General features: G+C 49.1%; 4 protein-coding genes across 4 annotated transcripts; 2 read left to right on the top strand and 2 right to left on the bottom strand.

Moving 5' to 3' along the window:
* Positions 1-1,449: 1,449 nt before the first annotated feature.
* F5B22DRAFT_659170 (HCP-like protein) lies at positions 1,450-5,163 on the bottom strand (the record flags this gene model as incomplete). The annotated part of the gene is made up of 6 exons (XM_047980178.1): positions 1,450-2,153; positions 3,049-3,113; positions 3,564-3,622; positions 3,727-3,760; positions 3,983-4,196; positions 4,391-5,163. The coding sequence occupies 6 exons, from the start codon at positions 5,161-5,163 to the stop codon at positions 2,123-2,125; spliced, it is 1,176 nt and encodes a 391-aa protein (XP_047827555.1). The 3' UTR covers positions 1,450-2,122.
* An 844-nt stretch (positions 5,164-6,007) lies between these two features.
* On the bottom strand, positions 6,008-8,768 carry F5B22DRAFT_620372 (uncharacterized protein). Its single transcript, XM_047975842.1, has 6 exons — positions 8,000-8,768; positions 7,893-7,940; positions 7,359-7,826; positions 7,191-7,302; positions 7,085-7,140; positions 6,008-6,983 (listed from the first exon to the last, which is right to left on the bottom strand). The coding sequence occupies exons 1-6, from the start codon at positions 8,049-8,051 to the stop codon at positions 6,442-6,444; spliced, it is 1,278 nt and encodes a 425-aa protein (XP_047827554.1). The 5' UTR covers positions 8,052-8,768; the 3' UTR covers positions 6,008-6,441.
* A 645-nt stretch (positions 8,769-9,413) lies between these two features.
* F5B22DRAFT_638627 (transcription initiation factor IIF, beta subunit-domain-containing protein) lies at positions 9,414-10,736 on the top strand (the record flags this gene model as incomplete). The annotated part of the gene is made up of 4 exons (XM_047977607.1): positions 9,414-9,704; positions 9,772-10,054; positions 10,121-10,323; positions 10,371-10,736. The coding sequence occupies 4 exons, from the start codon at positions 9,414-9,416 to the stop codon at positions 10,734-10,736; spliced, it is 1,143 nt and encodes a 380-aa protein (XP_047827553.1).
* A 526-nt stretch (positions 10,737-11,262) lies between these two features.
* On the top strand, positions 11,263-12,456 carry F5B22DRAFT_392740 (haloacid dehalogenase-like hydrolase-domain-containing protein). The gene has a single exon (XM_047971414.1). It carries the CDS (start codon positions 11,401-11,403, stop codon positions 12,346-12,348), a length of 948 nt encoding a protein of 315 aa, XP_047827552.1. The 5' UTR covers positions 11,263-11,400; the 3' UTR covers positions 12,349-12,456.
* Positions 12,457-13,402: the final 946 nt, after the last annotated feature.

Here is a 13,402-nt window from a genome sequence, read left to right as displayed (position 1 = left end):
ACCCCTTTTTCATTGTTATATTTTTTTTTACAAAAATTAAAACTTATACCCCCACCCCCTTTTTTTTTTTCCCCACTATTGTTTTTTTCTGGTTTCCCCCCCCCCCCCCCCCTCCATCTTAAAACACATGAGTGCGATAAATCGAAGCGGAAGAGGAGCTAAGAGATTATAGATGGAAGAATAGATATTACCAAGGCATACGTCTAGGTAGTTGTCATCATGTATATCAAGACCAACAATGATTCTCTGCATGGGCATATTCTGAAAGTGAAGAAGGCAGAAAGCAAAGAATACTCCTATGAAAAGACGAACGTGGCTCACGTCCCGTCTCTCCTGAATAAGAATAGATGGGACTGTAGACTGATCTACTCAGTAATTATCATATCCCACAAGCCAAAGAAGATCTTTCAAGGTCAAGCTCCTCGACCAGTGGCCCATATGAAGTCAGATTAGCATCCAGATAAACAGCAAATATACATCTACATCTACACTCAGTGTCCGCGTACACCAAACCCATGGAAAAGCAGCACCATAGTACCCAAACTCTACAACACTGTACGATGTCTACGCACACAGATCTCTTCAAGCTTCGCCACCACTTCATTTGTCTACCTCAGTATTACGTAGAGTGTAGTATCGTAGATAAATCATTCCCTCGGATGAATCGTTCATGAAATCATGCAGATACGCAGTATCACATTTCCCTTCTTTTTCCAACCAAGTCCACTCATTGACAGAATATTATCCGAGATAGAGATGAGAGAAGACAAACTATCAAGTAACCAAGGGCGAAAATCATTCGTCACGGACAACAAGTTATGTCACTTGTACGTAGATAATCAGCATACGAGCATCATCATCATCATCAACATTCATTCCCCTATCTACCTACATACCTATCTATCTATCTATCTATCCACCAACCCAAACGAATCCACGAACAGGTTCACCATCGCCCTCATTAGTCTCCACGTAATCTCACAACGCACGACCCATCGCAACCAGTATACTTACCTCCCGTTCGCAGAACTCACAGCTCGGCTCTCTTGTCCGAGCCAGCCCACTGAAAGAATCACCACGGCACGAAGGAAAGCAAACAAACAACAAACAAACCAACCAACCACAATAAATCCATCACATCACGCCACACACAAAAAGTAACCATGGGAGAGAGAAAATAACAATAATACTAAATTCTGAACATGGCGTCATCCTAATTTCCCATGGGACCAGGGCATCCATCCACGGTAAGACACGGGACTGCATCGTGCCGTGGTGCGAGTGAGTAAGTAAGATAGGTAGGTAGGTAGGTAAGTACCTACATTACACTGCACTACGGCAGGGAAGGAAGGAAGGAAGGAAGGAAGGCAAAAGCTATGATGTGATGTGATTTAGGTACTTACAACGGACGTATTTTCGCCACAGCATAGTGGAGGATAGGTATGTACACAGTCACAGACAGACAGACAGGCAGGTAGACAAGTGGTATACGTAGGCCGTGGATAGTAGCTAGCTAGGTGATGAGAGAATTAGTTGGACAGACAGATAGGTAGCCGGATATTCAATCAGTGAATGAACGAGGAGGCGGCGAACGACTACCGCTGTCCTAAATCGCAGGCAAGAAAGTGATATAGTATGCTTAATGCTTATACCTGTGCGTGATCATCCCATACAGACATACAAAATAAGTAGAATAAGAGTAATGTAATGGAATGTATAAATGATTCATCTACTTCGTCACATCTCACTCTTCCAAGGAGGCAAGCAAGCAAGCAGCTCGTATGCCAATGTCATGGTGCTGTGCCATGCTGTGCCGTGCAGTGTCATGTTTCCACGTAACCCCTTTCCTTGTTTCTCCCGCCGAATCTCCGTCCGCACAATAAACCAGAGACACTCATAGACCAAACCGTGAAGTAAAAAAAAAAAACAAAAAACCATCGCATCCGGATTGATCGTCTCAGTACTCGCGTTTCCGATTTCCCATATCCGGCCCCCCTTAAGTCGCCGGTTGGCTTTTTTTTTTTCGGCCTTCTCCCCAACCGAACGATTGAGACCCAGGGATGATGTCGGTGCCGAATCAAGTTTTAAAACACCACATATACACGCGCTTACCAACTTTTTTTTACTTCGGATTGTACTTGTCCTTCCAAATCCTATATGTGAACGTGTCAAGTTAGCATCCAGCACTTTTCAAACACTAGTTGCTGGTCTAGCGTTAGGGGGCCCCATGTATGATGCAGGTAGGGTAGATAGAATAGGTACTTTTCCCTTCATGGGATGATGCGGTTAGGGACCAACGGTAACTCAGCTCTAGATATACTAGCTGCGCTGTTCTTGTAGCGATCAGGAAACCGGTAGCTAGGAACACCAAAAAAAGTGATGATAGCAAAGGGACTTTGATGCGCTGTAGCTTTTCGTGCACTGACGCTAGCAGCAGCTAGGTACCTAGCACTCAGGATCTGATGGGGCAGCTCTCATCAGGCACAGCGAATGAGTGCGAAGAAAGTGCACTTTTCGGTGTGAACGACGTCTTTGGTTGGCTCGATGACATCGAACTAAAAAGACAGAATCCCAACCGTAGGCTATTAAGATGGGACAAGCAACGAATGATGGAGTACAGGAGAAGGACAAGCAAGAAGGCAGGCCGCAGAATATGCGACCTCGTGGAGATGGGAAAAGACGAGAAACCACTGGGCATTGTCACTCGATGGGGCCCGAATGAAAACCGTTTAGCCCGCTGATTGGCCAATTGACGGCAAAAACCGTACATGCAGAAACGGAGAGTACAGAGGAACAGAGAAACAGGGCGAGTAGTGTTGGCGCCCGACAGCCTATCAGCAGCGATGCGTGCGAGTAATTCGAAACTGAGGCTTGTTGGTGCGTCTGCAGCTGCGCCTGTAATGCATGGGGAAGATCGCATGTGCATGAAAGCCACGCTGGGAAGCGAACTCGACAGCGAAGCCTACGAATGAGAAATGGTTGAATGTGGTATAGGGGACGGTAGAGAGTAGCATGTAGCAGGTGAAAATAAAGTGCTTGCTTGCTTACCAGGTATTTCCTAGAGTCTTGCTACCGCTCTTCTCAGCCAACCGGTAGTATTGTGCTGCTTGGAACTATGGGAATAGTAACCATCGAGTTAGCCGTGTAACGCCCTTGACGATTCCCAACAACTGATACAGAGAGGGTCTGGGGCAATGCGATGAAGAGGACCATGGGTGGCGTAGGTTCCGATTTGCCGGACCAGCAGGGAGTGAGCTCAGTAAGGGTAGTGTTCCAGTTGATGCCCAACACACGCGCGCGCAGATCCCGGCTTCACCAGCTTAGCTTGAAGCTGATGAGTTACCAAGACGGAGTGTAAAGTCCTAAAGCCAGCGAATGCCCGAACAAAGCCGAGGAGCTACATTGTTCCATCATCGGAGGCTTCTCAACAAGAATGACTCGTCATGTTTTTTTTGCATTGTTGAAGTCTGGCCAGCCAGGGGTGCCCGCTCAACAATCATCCAAGATCTGAGGTATGTGATGGGATGGATCTCTGAAGCTGTCTTCGTGCCTAATCAACATACCTTGTCCTTCTTACACCCGAAGCCCTCGAGATAGCACCAGGCAGCCTCGTTCATGGCGTCTATGCCGGATATTAGCCTACCGAGGTCGCTGTCCCCTCTTGAGTCTGTGACTCAGAAATTGCTGGCATGATGGAAGAGTTGGTGAAGTGGGTAACGAACTCACCAGTGTCTCCAAGATTCGCTGCAGTCTCGTAATACTACCAAAAGCTCATAGTTAGTCGTAGTAGAAGCAGATGATCTTGCGTTTTGATCGCCGTCAAATGAGCGGTAGAGTTTTAGTAGCTTGTGAAATTCATTCGATTTTGCCCATTGGTCATTACATGACCTTCCTATGTTATCATGATGTGGTCCCTAGATCGTGCTGGTCCTAAGATGCCGTAACATCTCCGAAAAAAGGAAGGCAAAACGAGATAACTTACCTGCTTAGCGGCTACTGGATCCTTTGCAATGCCCCAGCCGTGGCGGAAGCAGTTGGCGAGCTCGAAGATGGCGAGTACCAGTTCTCCTTTTGCTGCACCTCCTTTCTTGAGACCGGCCTTCAGGGCCATAGTTTCTACGGTTGCTGCATTTGATGCTGCTGCCGAGAGATAGGTGACGGCGCGTTTGAGATCGGGCTCGCAACCCCAGCCATGTCTACACAAATCCCAGCGTTAGCTAGGAATATGTTCTCTACAGCTCTCTTCTGCATGTCAAATACGCCTCGCTTCGTCCCTTAGGGCTCCGTAGTCTAAGATGAGTTCGACTCCTTCTTTCCCTAGATAATGCGAGCGGAGGTAATGGCTTCTTAACGCGTTTGCGTATGTGTATAAGAAGCGCCGTGTACTAACCTGAGCGCAAGTCCATACAGTACCTGACTTAGCGGGTTGTTGGCGCCGTACGGATCGGCAAGGCGCCCGAATAACTGTGTCGACCTCTCAAGATCCCCCTCCTCGTGTAACCGTATGGCTTCCTGGATATCCTGATCGATCTCCTTCGACGAGACGACACCACTCGACTTGAGCGGTGATGTGTCTGTGTTGCCACTGTCTAGACCGACGAGGTTCGCAGATGACACGGATGGCGATGCAGACACGCTACGTGATCTGCTCCTCTGGCGTTCTTCGTTGGTGCTCGCGAGGATGGTGGCCCGCTTCTCCCACTGGTGCTCTCTGGCTTCCTTGCTCTCGGTGGCTGTTGGGTCGTCGGAGGTGCTGGTGACATTGATTTGAGGGAGATCCTCAGGCACAAATTCCGACGTCTTGGGCGGGTGGCGAGACAGACCTAGACGCTGCGAAAGGCGACGGTGCTCCTTTTTGGTTGCGCTATTGTTATCGCCATCGCTATCACCCGAAGCGACGGAGAGGAGGCTGTTACCCCGCGATCGCGGACGGAACACATCGAGGCTGCGGCGCGTCTTGGATGGTGGCGACGCCGGGCCGTGCGCGCTAAGGTAGCGGTCTTTGCTCGCGGGGTGAGCTGGCGGGTAGATGATCTCATGCGTGTTTGTATCGGAGCGGATGAAGGTGAACTCAGGTCCTGCGAGTCTGTTCAGTGTCTCGGAATAGCGCCCGTCACCCTCCCCCAGCCGGTCCTTCTTCTTAACCAGATCGCGAAGCCCCATGATCGATATGTGCGTTATGTCGTACACTACCGTCTGTACACGTTAAGTCGGGAACTACTGGAACAACCTCTTGTTGATGCAAATGCACGCTCGGCGGACGATGGAAGGAACGAAATATGAGTACGAGGGCGCTCAATCCCAAACAATGCCAACATAAATGTATATCGTGCTGTCAGAATTCAATGCTATGGTGGTTTTCGCCGTCTAAAGTAGTACGATATAAGCATGTGTTCTCCCCATCGAGGGCCAAATACACTACAGCCAGTCAGCCCACAACGAGTAAGTTCAGCGGCGTATCTTGGCCCGAATGTGCGCGCTTCGAATTAGTCCTGGTGGATAACAACCCATCGGGGGTGGCTCAGCACGTATGAAAATGATTGCTTTCGGCATTTGCTGGTGCGAACTCAGCCCTTTGTTTGGGAACCTGTGACGGCGGCTGTCGACACATGGACGAGGTAGCGTCACGCCCACCAGCGAGAAGCTCACCAGGGACCTCGCCAGGGAGCAAGCAAGAGGGAGGGAGATAGCCGACCTCCTTTGTTGAAGCAAGGAATCAATCGCGCATTCGCTCCAACCCCAACGCCGACACCAACAATAATACCACCCGCCCACCTACGTGGGCGCGTTGTTCGAGGCTGAGTCCACTGGACGCGCAGTATTGGTAGGCAGTGAACTGCCCCCAACAAACAACCTAGAAATACCTGGCAACATCGCTGCAAGAGAGCAGCGCGCTCACTAATCCCTTAAGCAAGCACCTAAGTAGGTCGCTATACGTAGGTACCTCCTACCTACCCAGAGGTACCCTAGATAAGTGCTGTACTTTGTCATCAAAACATTACCAAAGTTTGAAAACTGACTTTATTTGCTATCTTGGCCATGCGCCCTATGAATACGAGCCCGTATTACTTTTCTTCGTTTCTTCGTTTCTTCTATTCTTTTTTTCTCTTTCTCGTCAGGTATTCTGTCTATTTCCGTAGTAAAGACTTTACTCTGCAGCAACCCTGCTCTCAGCTGAATTTGGGGTATCACAACCGTAACAGGAACATCATCGCGTCCAACGCCAGCCATTTATCATGGTCAACTAGAATCCCTTCGAAGCAAAACGTCATTGCATCATAACCTTGGTCTCACAATGGTACGATAGCCAAGAACATAAACGTGCTAATGAAGCAGAGAGAATGCCCAGCATTCTGCTGGCCGGCGATGCAGTGGTCGACCGACATGGTCGATACAACCGAGTGAATCTGTGAGGTCAGTAGGAACGACACAACCAAGGTGTCATGTAAAACCAATGAAATCTTTCTGCTCAGCAAAGCTGGGGTCGTAGTTGTCATGACCGATGAACTCTTCAGCCTCATCTGAGTCCACGTCATCACTATCCACCATCTCGTCGTCTTCACTGGACAAGTCCTCCTCGGGAGAGGAGGCCCTTTTGTTGGCCTTGCGTAAAATACTTGCCCTTTCAATATGAGGCCGCTTGCAGCCCTTGAGTTTACAGACACCGGTGTTGCTAAAATCCGGACATTCAAACACGTGACGCCCCGGACATTGAGCACCCTTATCGCAGTACCCGTAGATGCCGAATGCCCGGCATACCGGGTCCGAGGGAGAATGCTCAACATGAACATACGAGCACGACGGGTTGTTGCAAGCCCCTTTGGCATAGTGCACACAAAGCGGCGTCCTCTCCACCGTGATCTCGTGGGATAGATCACAGTCGTCGCCTCTAGGGCAATCACCCTTCGAGAGCCAAGTTCTACAAATAGCAGTCTTGGAGACATCGTGGATGTATCGACATGAGGGGCCTTTCGGACAGGTGCCTACAGTATGATGTTAGTGGCGATCCTATGGGGGCTTACCACACTGCCTTCTGTGAAATGGGTGAGGCAGGCGCTTCGTTTGGTTTGAAGGAAGACGATACCGGTCCATGAGAAGGCCTTGCATCTCTCGTTGACCTTCTTGATGCGGCCCGCGCGCCTGCAATTTGGTTAGCATGTACGTCAATCACGGCCAGTACAAACGCATACCGTTGGGCTTGTACTATTCCATGTCTTATAAGGTTTCCGTTCTTCGTGCGGTGGAACTTGACGCCAAATAGTGAGGCGATCTTTGGCGTAGCAGTAGGTGGATTGAGGTCATCTAAGAAGTGATTGTGTTTTAGCCATGCTATCACTAGAGGCATTTGTCGAACGCACCTGGGGCTTTGACTAGTTTGCTTCCCTGCTGGGTGACGTGAAAACGGACTCCTTCGACATCGACTTCGTATCGAGAAGTTGGCTTAGATGAATTAGATGATGTCATGACATCCCCTCCTACTTGTTGCATGTTCCTTAGCAGTTGTGCTCTCTCGCGACGGTCCTTGTTGAGTTGCTTCTGCTGCAAGGTCTGTTCGATCGCTTGTGTCCGTTGTTGAGTTTCTCGTTCATACACATCGCGATTGATTAACTGGAGATGGCGATCGGTCTTAGTCACCCAAGAGGGTGTCGTAGGATCTGGAGCTTGATTTTCCTGATTAGAAACGGTCGATGGTGCTCCCCCGTTCAGTACTAGGGTCCTATTGCGATAAGTGGGTGGAAATCGCCCTCGACCGCCGCGGTAAGCTTGTTGAGGATACGGCGCTGAGCGGTGATACAAGCCTCTGCTGCCAATAGAATGATCTACGCCTAGATGTTGGTGGAAGTCAGGCGTGCCCGTTCTACAGTTTAAAGTGAGCTCTAAGTAGACTATACCGAGATTGATGCCATTGCTCTGGATCTCTTTGTGGCGATTGATGCGATCTATGAAGTGGTGAGTAACATTGGTCTGCGATCATAAACAACCGCGTTGTAGAACATACTGGTTAGCTTATTGATCTTGTCTCTAAGCTCCTGGTCCTCCGCAGTAGACATGATGATAGACGATAGCTGAATAGTAAAGTTATCTGGGTCAGAGATTGAACGAATCTTAATATAAAACCTATGGTATGGCAAGGCGAAGTCACTGTTGGTGTGTTTGGGGGTTATGTGTTGTTTATAAGAGTGTGTCAAGGCGGGAGAGGGGGGGATATAGGTAGGTATGCAAGCGCTTGAAATGATATTTTCGTATTGAAAGGTATGCTTCAGGCAGTTACGCAAGAATCCAAAGGGAAGGATGGAACAAGAAAGGACGGCAGAAGGTGTGCTTTGGAAGGTTAAAAAGAGGGTGAAGTGTGAAATGGTGGGTAGGTCGCAATTCACCGTTGACAAAGAGGGTCAGTAGCTAGGTGGGAGAGGATGGCAAAAGTTCAGTCGTATCACACGAGATCAGCGTCTTTTGTTTCTCCGGCCCCGACTCTGAACACCTTTTCTTTTTTTCTTTTCTTCTTTTCTTCTTCTTGTTCCTTTTGCTCTCTTTTCTATGCAGCGCGACTGCGATTACGACTATGTCGTCACTCGGCAATATAGTCGCAGAGATGCTATTTTAAACACGTTGGCAATGTCTTTGACGGGATGTTATTAAGAACTAGACGCGTCAGATGTGACGGATAGCTCTCGAGATAGATGCTCAGAACGAGTCTCTAATGGTGTCAGTTGGCCTCTTTGGACGCTATATGACGGATGAATGATGATGATGATGATGATGATGATGAATAGTAGAAACACGGCATATGTGTGGGATTGTTGGAAGAATGCCTCCATGCGCGAGCCAAGCTCTCTGCAAGCCAGTCAACAGCGCCAATCAAGAAAATGTGGGCAGAAAGACCCCACCGTGGCGCTGCGCTGCGACCGAGACACGTGATTTTGCATTTACTTTGAGCCATATGTACAATCGGTACCTACATATGTACTTACATGATAAGCGGTGTCCCTACCTAGTACGTAGGTACCTACTAGGTAGGGACACCAGCACGGGGCTTATCATGTAAGTAGCTTATCATGTAAGTACATAGGTACTTATGTAGGTACCTGTTAGCGGCTGCAAACGGACAATACAAGCACCTAGCAAGGCTGAAATAACGAGGTAGGTGCTCCTACAGCGGACTAGATTCGTACCTACCCTAGGTAAGGATCCTTACATCATAAAGTTTCCTTTCACCTCAAAATCAATCAAACGAGCCTCCTTTTGGTTTGACGAGACGAGACGAGACGGCAGAACCGGCCATACATCAGATATAGCGTAATAGACACCCTCGACATCAACCGAGACACTCCGAGAACACCTTTTGCGCTTGCATATTCAGACATCAGCATTTCCTACTGCCTGCACCTGCAGGCAAGCAGCAACCCAGCGCCATGGCATCCGTCAAAGCAGAACCTATGGTCAAGCCAGATCCTGCAATCAAGTCCGATCCCGATGCCATGAACTCCATCCCGAGTGCGATGTCCGACGATGACATGTACGAAGATGCTGGCGATCTCGAGTTTGCTGATTTCGCTCCTACGAACCCTGCCGCTGCCGAAGTCTACCTGACACAAGTGCCCAAATACCTCTATAATGCTTGGTCCACTATGAACGATGACGAAGAAATACGTATTGGGACGGTGCGCAAATGGATCGAGGTGGGCAAGGATGGCAGGCAAACTGTGTGTTCCAACTTTCCACTGCTGAATTGAGGAACCCGTAAATAGTCTGACTATGGTTTGCGCGTAGGAAAGGATGGCAGTGCTGTTAGACCATAACAAGGCAAATTACCAGCCCATTCCGAAAGAATATAAATTAGAGGTTAAAGATCTGAACTTGGCCAATTCGTTCTTGTTCACCGAACAGGATCTTCCTGGCTTCAAGTCAAGATCCCACGGCGCCAACAGCGACCTACCTCCTCACTTGCGCCGCAGACAAGAGCAGCAACAGCAACGCCCAGAGGAGAAGACACAACAAGACGGCGGCGTGAAGAAGAACAAATATCAGCCCCGTTACAGAAAGGCAATTCCAAGTGAGTCTATTGCCATTTTCTTCTCTGATACTATAGAGCTGGCTTATCAGCTGATCCTCGGTATAGAAAAAACGATCTTGGCCGGTAAGCTAAGCCGTGAACTGAATTGCCAGCCTGCGTGGACAGAGGAAACGCAACATATCTTGAAGGTTATGAATGACGATGCAATGAAGCCCAAGGTTGCAGCAAGCATCGTCAGTTCCTTCGACCCCAACGGAGTTATCCAGGCTGGCGCACATGTGGCAAACGACAAATTTAGCAACCTCGTGGTAAGTATATCGTGTATCTTCCTCTATGACAAGGCTAATTGTCAAAGCGCACGGCTCCGGAACAGCAGAAGAAGAACAAGAAGCAGAAGGAGGAGAAGGCTGCTCGACTGCCACAGAGCGAGCTACGCGACCGCATCTTCCGATGCTACGAGCAATATGCGTACTGGTCTTTGAAAGCATTTAAGCAGACATTGAATCAGCCCGAGGCTTGGTTACGTGAGAACTTGGAAGAGGTCGCCGTTCTGCATAAATCCGGGCGCTTTGCAAACTATTGGGAACTGAAACCAGAGTACAAGAGGCTGAACGTGCAGTCAGTTGAAGGCGCACCTCCCAGTCCTGAGCCTAACGATTCAGACTTTGACGGCGATGATGATAATATTGAGATGGAAGATGTGAAGATGGACGCTGACTAACCGCCGACGATAGAAATCTACGTGTAAAAAAACATGGGAACCGGTGTTTCGCGGATTCATTCTGGGGTTTACAATTGTTCATTTCCAACTGTATAATAACTAGATACCCTAACGCTACGTTATCACCCGGGATAGTGAGGTAGGTAGGCAGACAAGTAGTTAATAACTCTATCGTGGTCAGCTCTCGAGGACTGTAGGATATAAATATGACACTTGGTGAATGAAACAAGATACTACTATGTATCGTATTGTCGCCCTGGTTCTCCCCTCGCCAGCTGTCTCGAAGAGTTACCTGGCATCATTTTCGAACAGCTTGCACTCGTACAATTTCAACTTCACCTCTATCAGAGAGGAAAAACGTGAGCCTCAACTATCCATCTTAATCTAGTCACGGTGCTTCTGTACGAAGTATGTGCGTAGTGGTTCGTCTGGGTAGAGTCTGGGTAGATGCTTTGTACATTTACCCCTTTTGGCCAGTACGCAAAAACAGTCCAATCACGGAGCGCCTCTCATTCGCCAACACCCATATTTTCCCTCCCGACCAACGTCACCCTCACTCTCCCACTTTATTTCCACACCACCAGGTCCATCGGCCATCTAGACAAGCTAATACCCCAGCTTTCTCTCTGCTAATTTTAGTTGATTTACGCACCATCAAAAGAAAATGAGTATCTTCCTAGATTTCGACGGGACGATCACGACAGAAGACACAGTGACGCACCTAGCCAACTTTGCACTGCGCTTTCAGTCCGAGTGTCAGGCGAAGGGCCAGAGTGTCCGTGATGCGTCGCACATGTCTTCTACACAAGATATTGCTCCCTCAATAAGCCTGGAAGAAGACGATCTCTCATCTCGCTGGGACGAAGTAGTCCACGCATATGTGTCCGACTACAAGTCTCACGTATCCTCTTACGTCCCCTGTGAGCCAGACAGGCAGTGCGTGGAAGACGAGATCGCCTTTCTACGCTCGCAAAAGCACGTCGAGACGAGATCTCTGGGCCGCATCAATGAATGCGCGCTGTTCCGGGGCATCAGCCCAGCTACGTTTCGCGAAGCAGGCCGAGAATTGGTGCGCGAGGGCACCGTGCTTCTCAGGCCTGGGTTCGCGGATTTTGTGCGCAGGGCCTTTGCCAAGGGGTGGCGCGTGAATGTCGTATCGGTGAACTGGTCGGCAGCCTTCATCGAGGGCGCGTGCGGGTTCGCCGAGGGCGAGATCAGCGTTTTCGCAAACGAAGTGCGCGAGGACGATGGCGCGGTCCTTGGGCCCGGGACACTGGCTGGGGATGTGCTGCTAACAAGCAATAGGCAGGAGAGTCCGTCACAGGGTAGGAATCTCACGAACTCGTGTGATAAGCGAGACGCTGTGCGAGAAGTGCGCCGCAAACGCAACGAGGTGGATCTGCCGTTTTACTACTTTGGAGACTCGACGACGGACATGGAGTGCTTGCTTGAGGCGACGAGGGGCGTTGTGATTGCGGATAATGAGCAGTCAACGCTGATACAAACGTTAAGGAGAATTGGGAAGCTAGTCCCGCATGTGCGAGATGCAGGAACAGGCGAAGAATTAGTATGGGCGTCGAATTTCGAGGAAATCATCGGTGTCCACGTTTAGTTTGATCCGCCGCGACATGCTGGTTCACCCTACGCTGATCCTGCAGTCTGCAGATGCTTCTGGCAGCGAAAAGCTCACATAACAAGCAGTAAGCACACGTCAAACCTTCTCTGCTTTCGCTCACCTATCGCCAGAATTTCGTCTGAAAATAGAATAAAGTTCAATTAAATTCGCGCATGTAGTTTATCGCCACAATTGCGCCTTGTATGCAGACATTCATGTCGAGTCGCAGGGTAAGACTGTTTCTCGTCGCACACCTATCGGCTTCAATCCAGATAAAAAGTAGAATGGGGAATCACAAGGAAATGATTTAGCATGTGAAACCCCTTCTTCGCTAGATGGGGACTGTACCGTCCCCAATCCTAGATATAAGGCGAGAGTGACTGTGGAAAGCATCGGACCAGAAAATCCGCCTTGGACTTCCATCTACCTCTCGGTTGTCTGTGCGAGTCACCTTGTCGTTAGACCTTCAACGGGATGATATCATTTACTTGCCATAGAGCAGAAGTCAGTTAAAAGACGACCAAACATGATTCGCGCCTTTGACATCTGGTGACATTGAGGCTCACCCCTGATGATGAACATGTTAGGTGAATGCGTAGGAACCCGTGTTTCGAAGCATTGCATGAGCGATGTCTAAACAAGGCTTTGGCTGAGACGCGACAATCTAGAATGGTGGTATAGATATGATCTCATTTATCAATACTTTTGCTTCTCCTTTCCTTCTCTCTTTTCTGTCGCTTCTGTTGCCGCGACAGACATAGGCTTCCCCAATGGCTCGTGTCACTACCTCCCACTCTATTATGCTGTGGACAGCGAATCATAACACGAGGAATATGTTCAGGTGCGCAACACGTAGTTCCTGGCCGCCAGCAAATTCGATATGTTATTTTTCCATATTCCATTTTTTTTTTTCCTTAATGCGTTCCCCCCTTCTTTTCTTCGCTCGGTTTTCCGTCGACACGCAACAGTGCCATTGTTGGTTCGATCGCAGTTTGCTGGCATGGGTGAGTTGGTAGCGTTGGTCACGATTTGGGCTGGAACTCGAGATAAA

The sequence above is a fragment of the Xylaria bambusicola genome, assembly GCF_022495145.1.
Source record: "Xylaria bambusicola strain CBS 139988 unplaced genomic scaffold F5B22scaffold_47, whole genome shotgun sequence".
Classification (NCBI taxonomy): Eukaryota; Fungi; Ascomycota; class Sordariomycetes; order Xylariales; family Xylariaceae; genus Xylaria; species Xylaria bambusicola.
Note: the sequence above shows the minus strand (reverse complement) of the source record. Positions and strands in the feature narration are given on the sequence as shown.

Coding starts and splice junctions, on each gene's coding strand:
- F5B22DRAFT_620372 (XM_047975842.1), bottom strand. CDS start 8,051: ATGTCTACTGCGGAGGACCAGGAGCTTAGAGACAAGATCAATAAGCTA. Junction 7,941..7,999: donor CAAGATCAATAAGCTAACCA/GTATGTTCTACA, acceptor ACCACTTCATAG/ATCGCATCAATCGCCACAAA. Junction 6,984..7,084: donor CAAGGCCTTCTCATGGACCG/GTATCGTCTTCC, acceptor ATCATACTGTAG/GCACCTGTCCGAAAGGCCCC.
- F5B22DRAFT_392740 (XM_047971414.1), top strand. CDS start 11,401: ATGAGTATCTTCCTAGATTTCGACGGGACGATCACGACAGAAGACACA.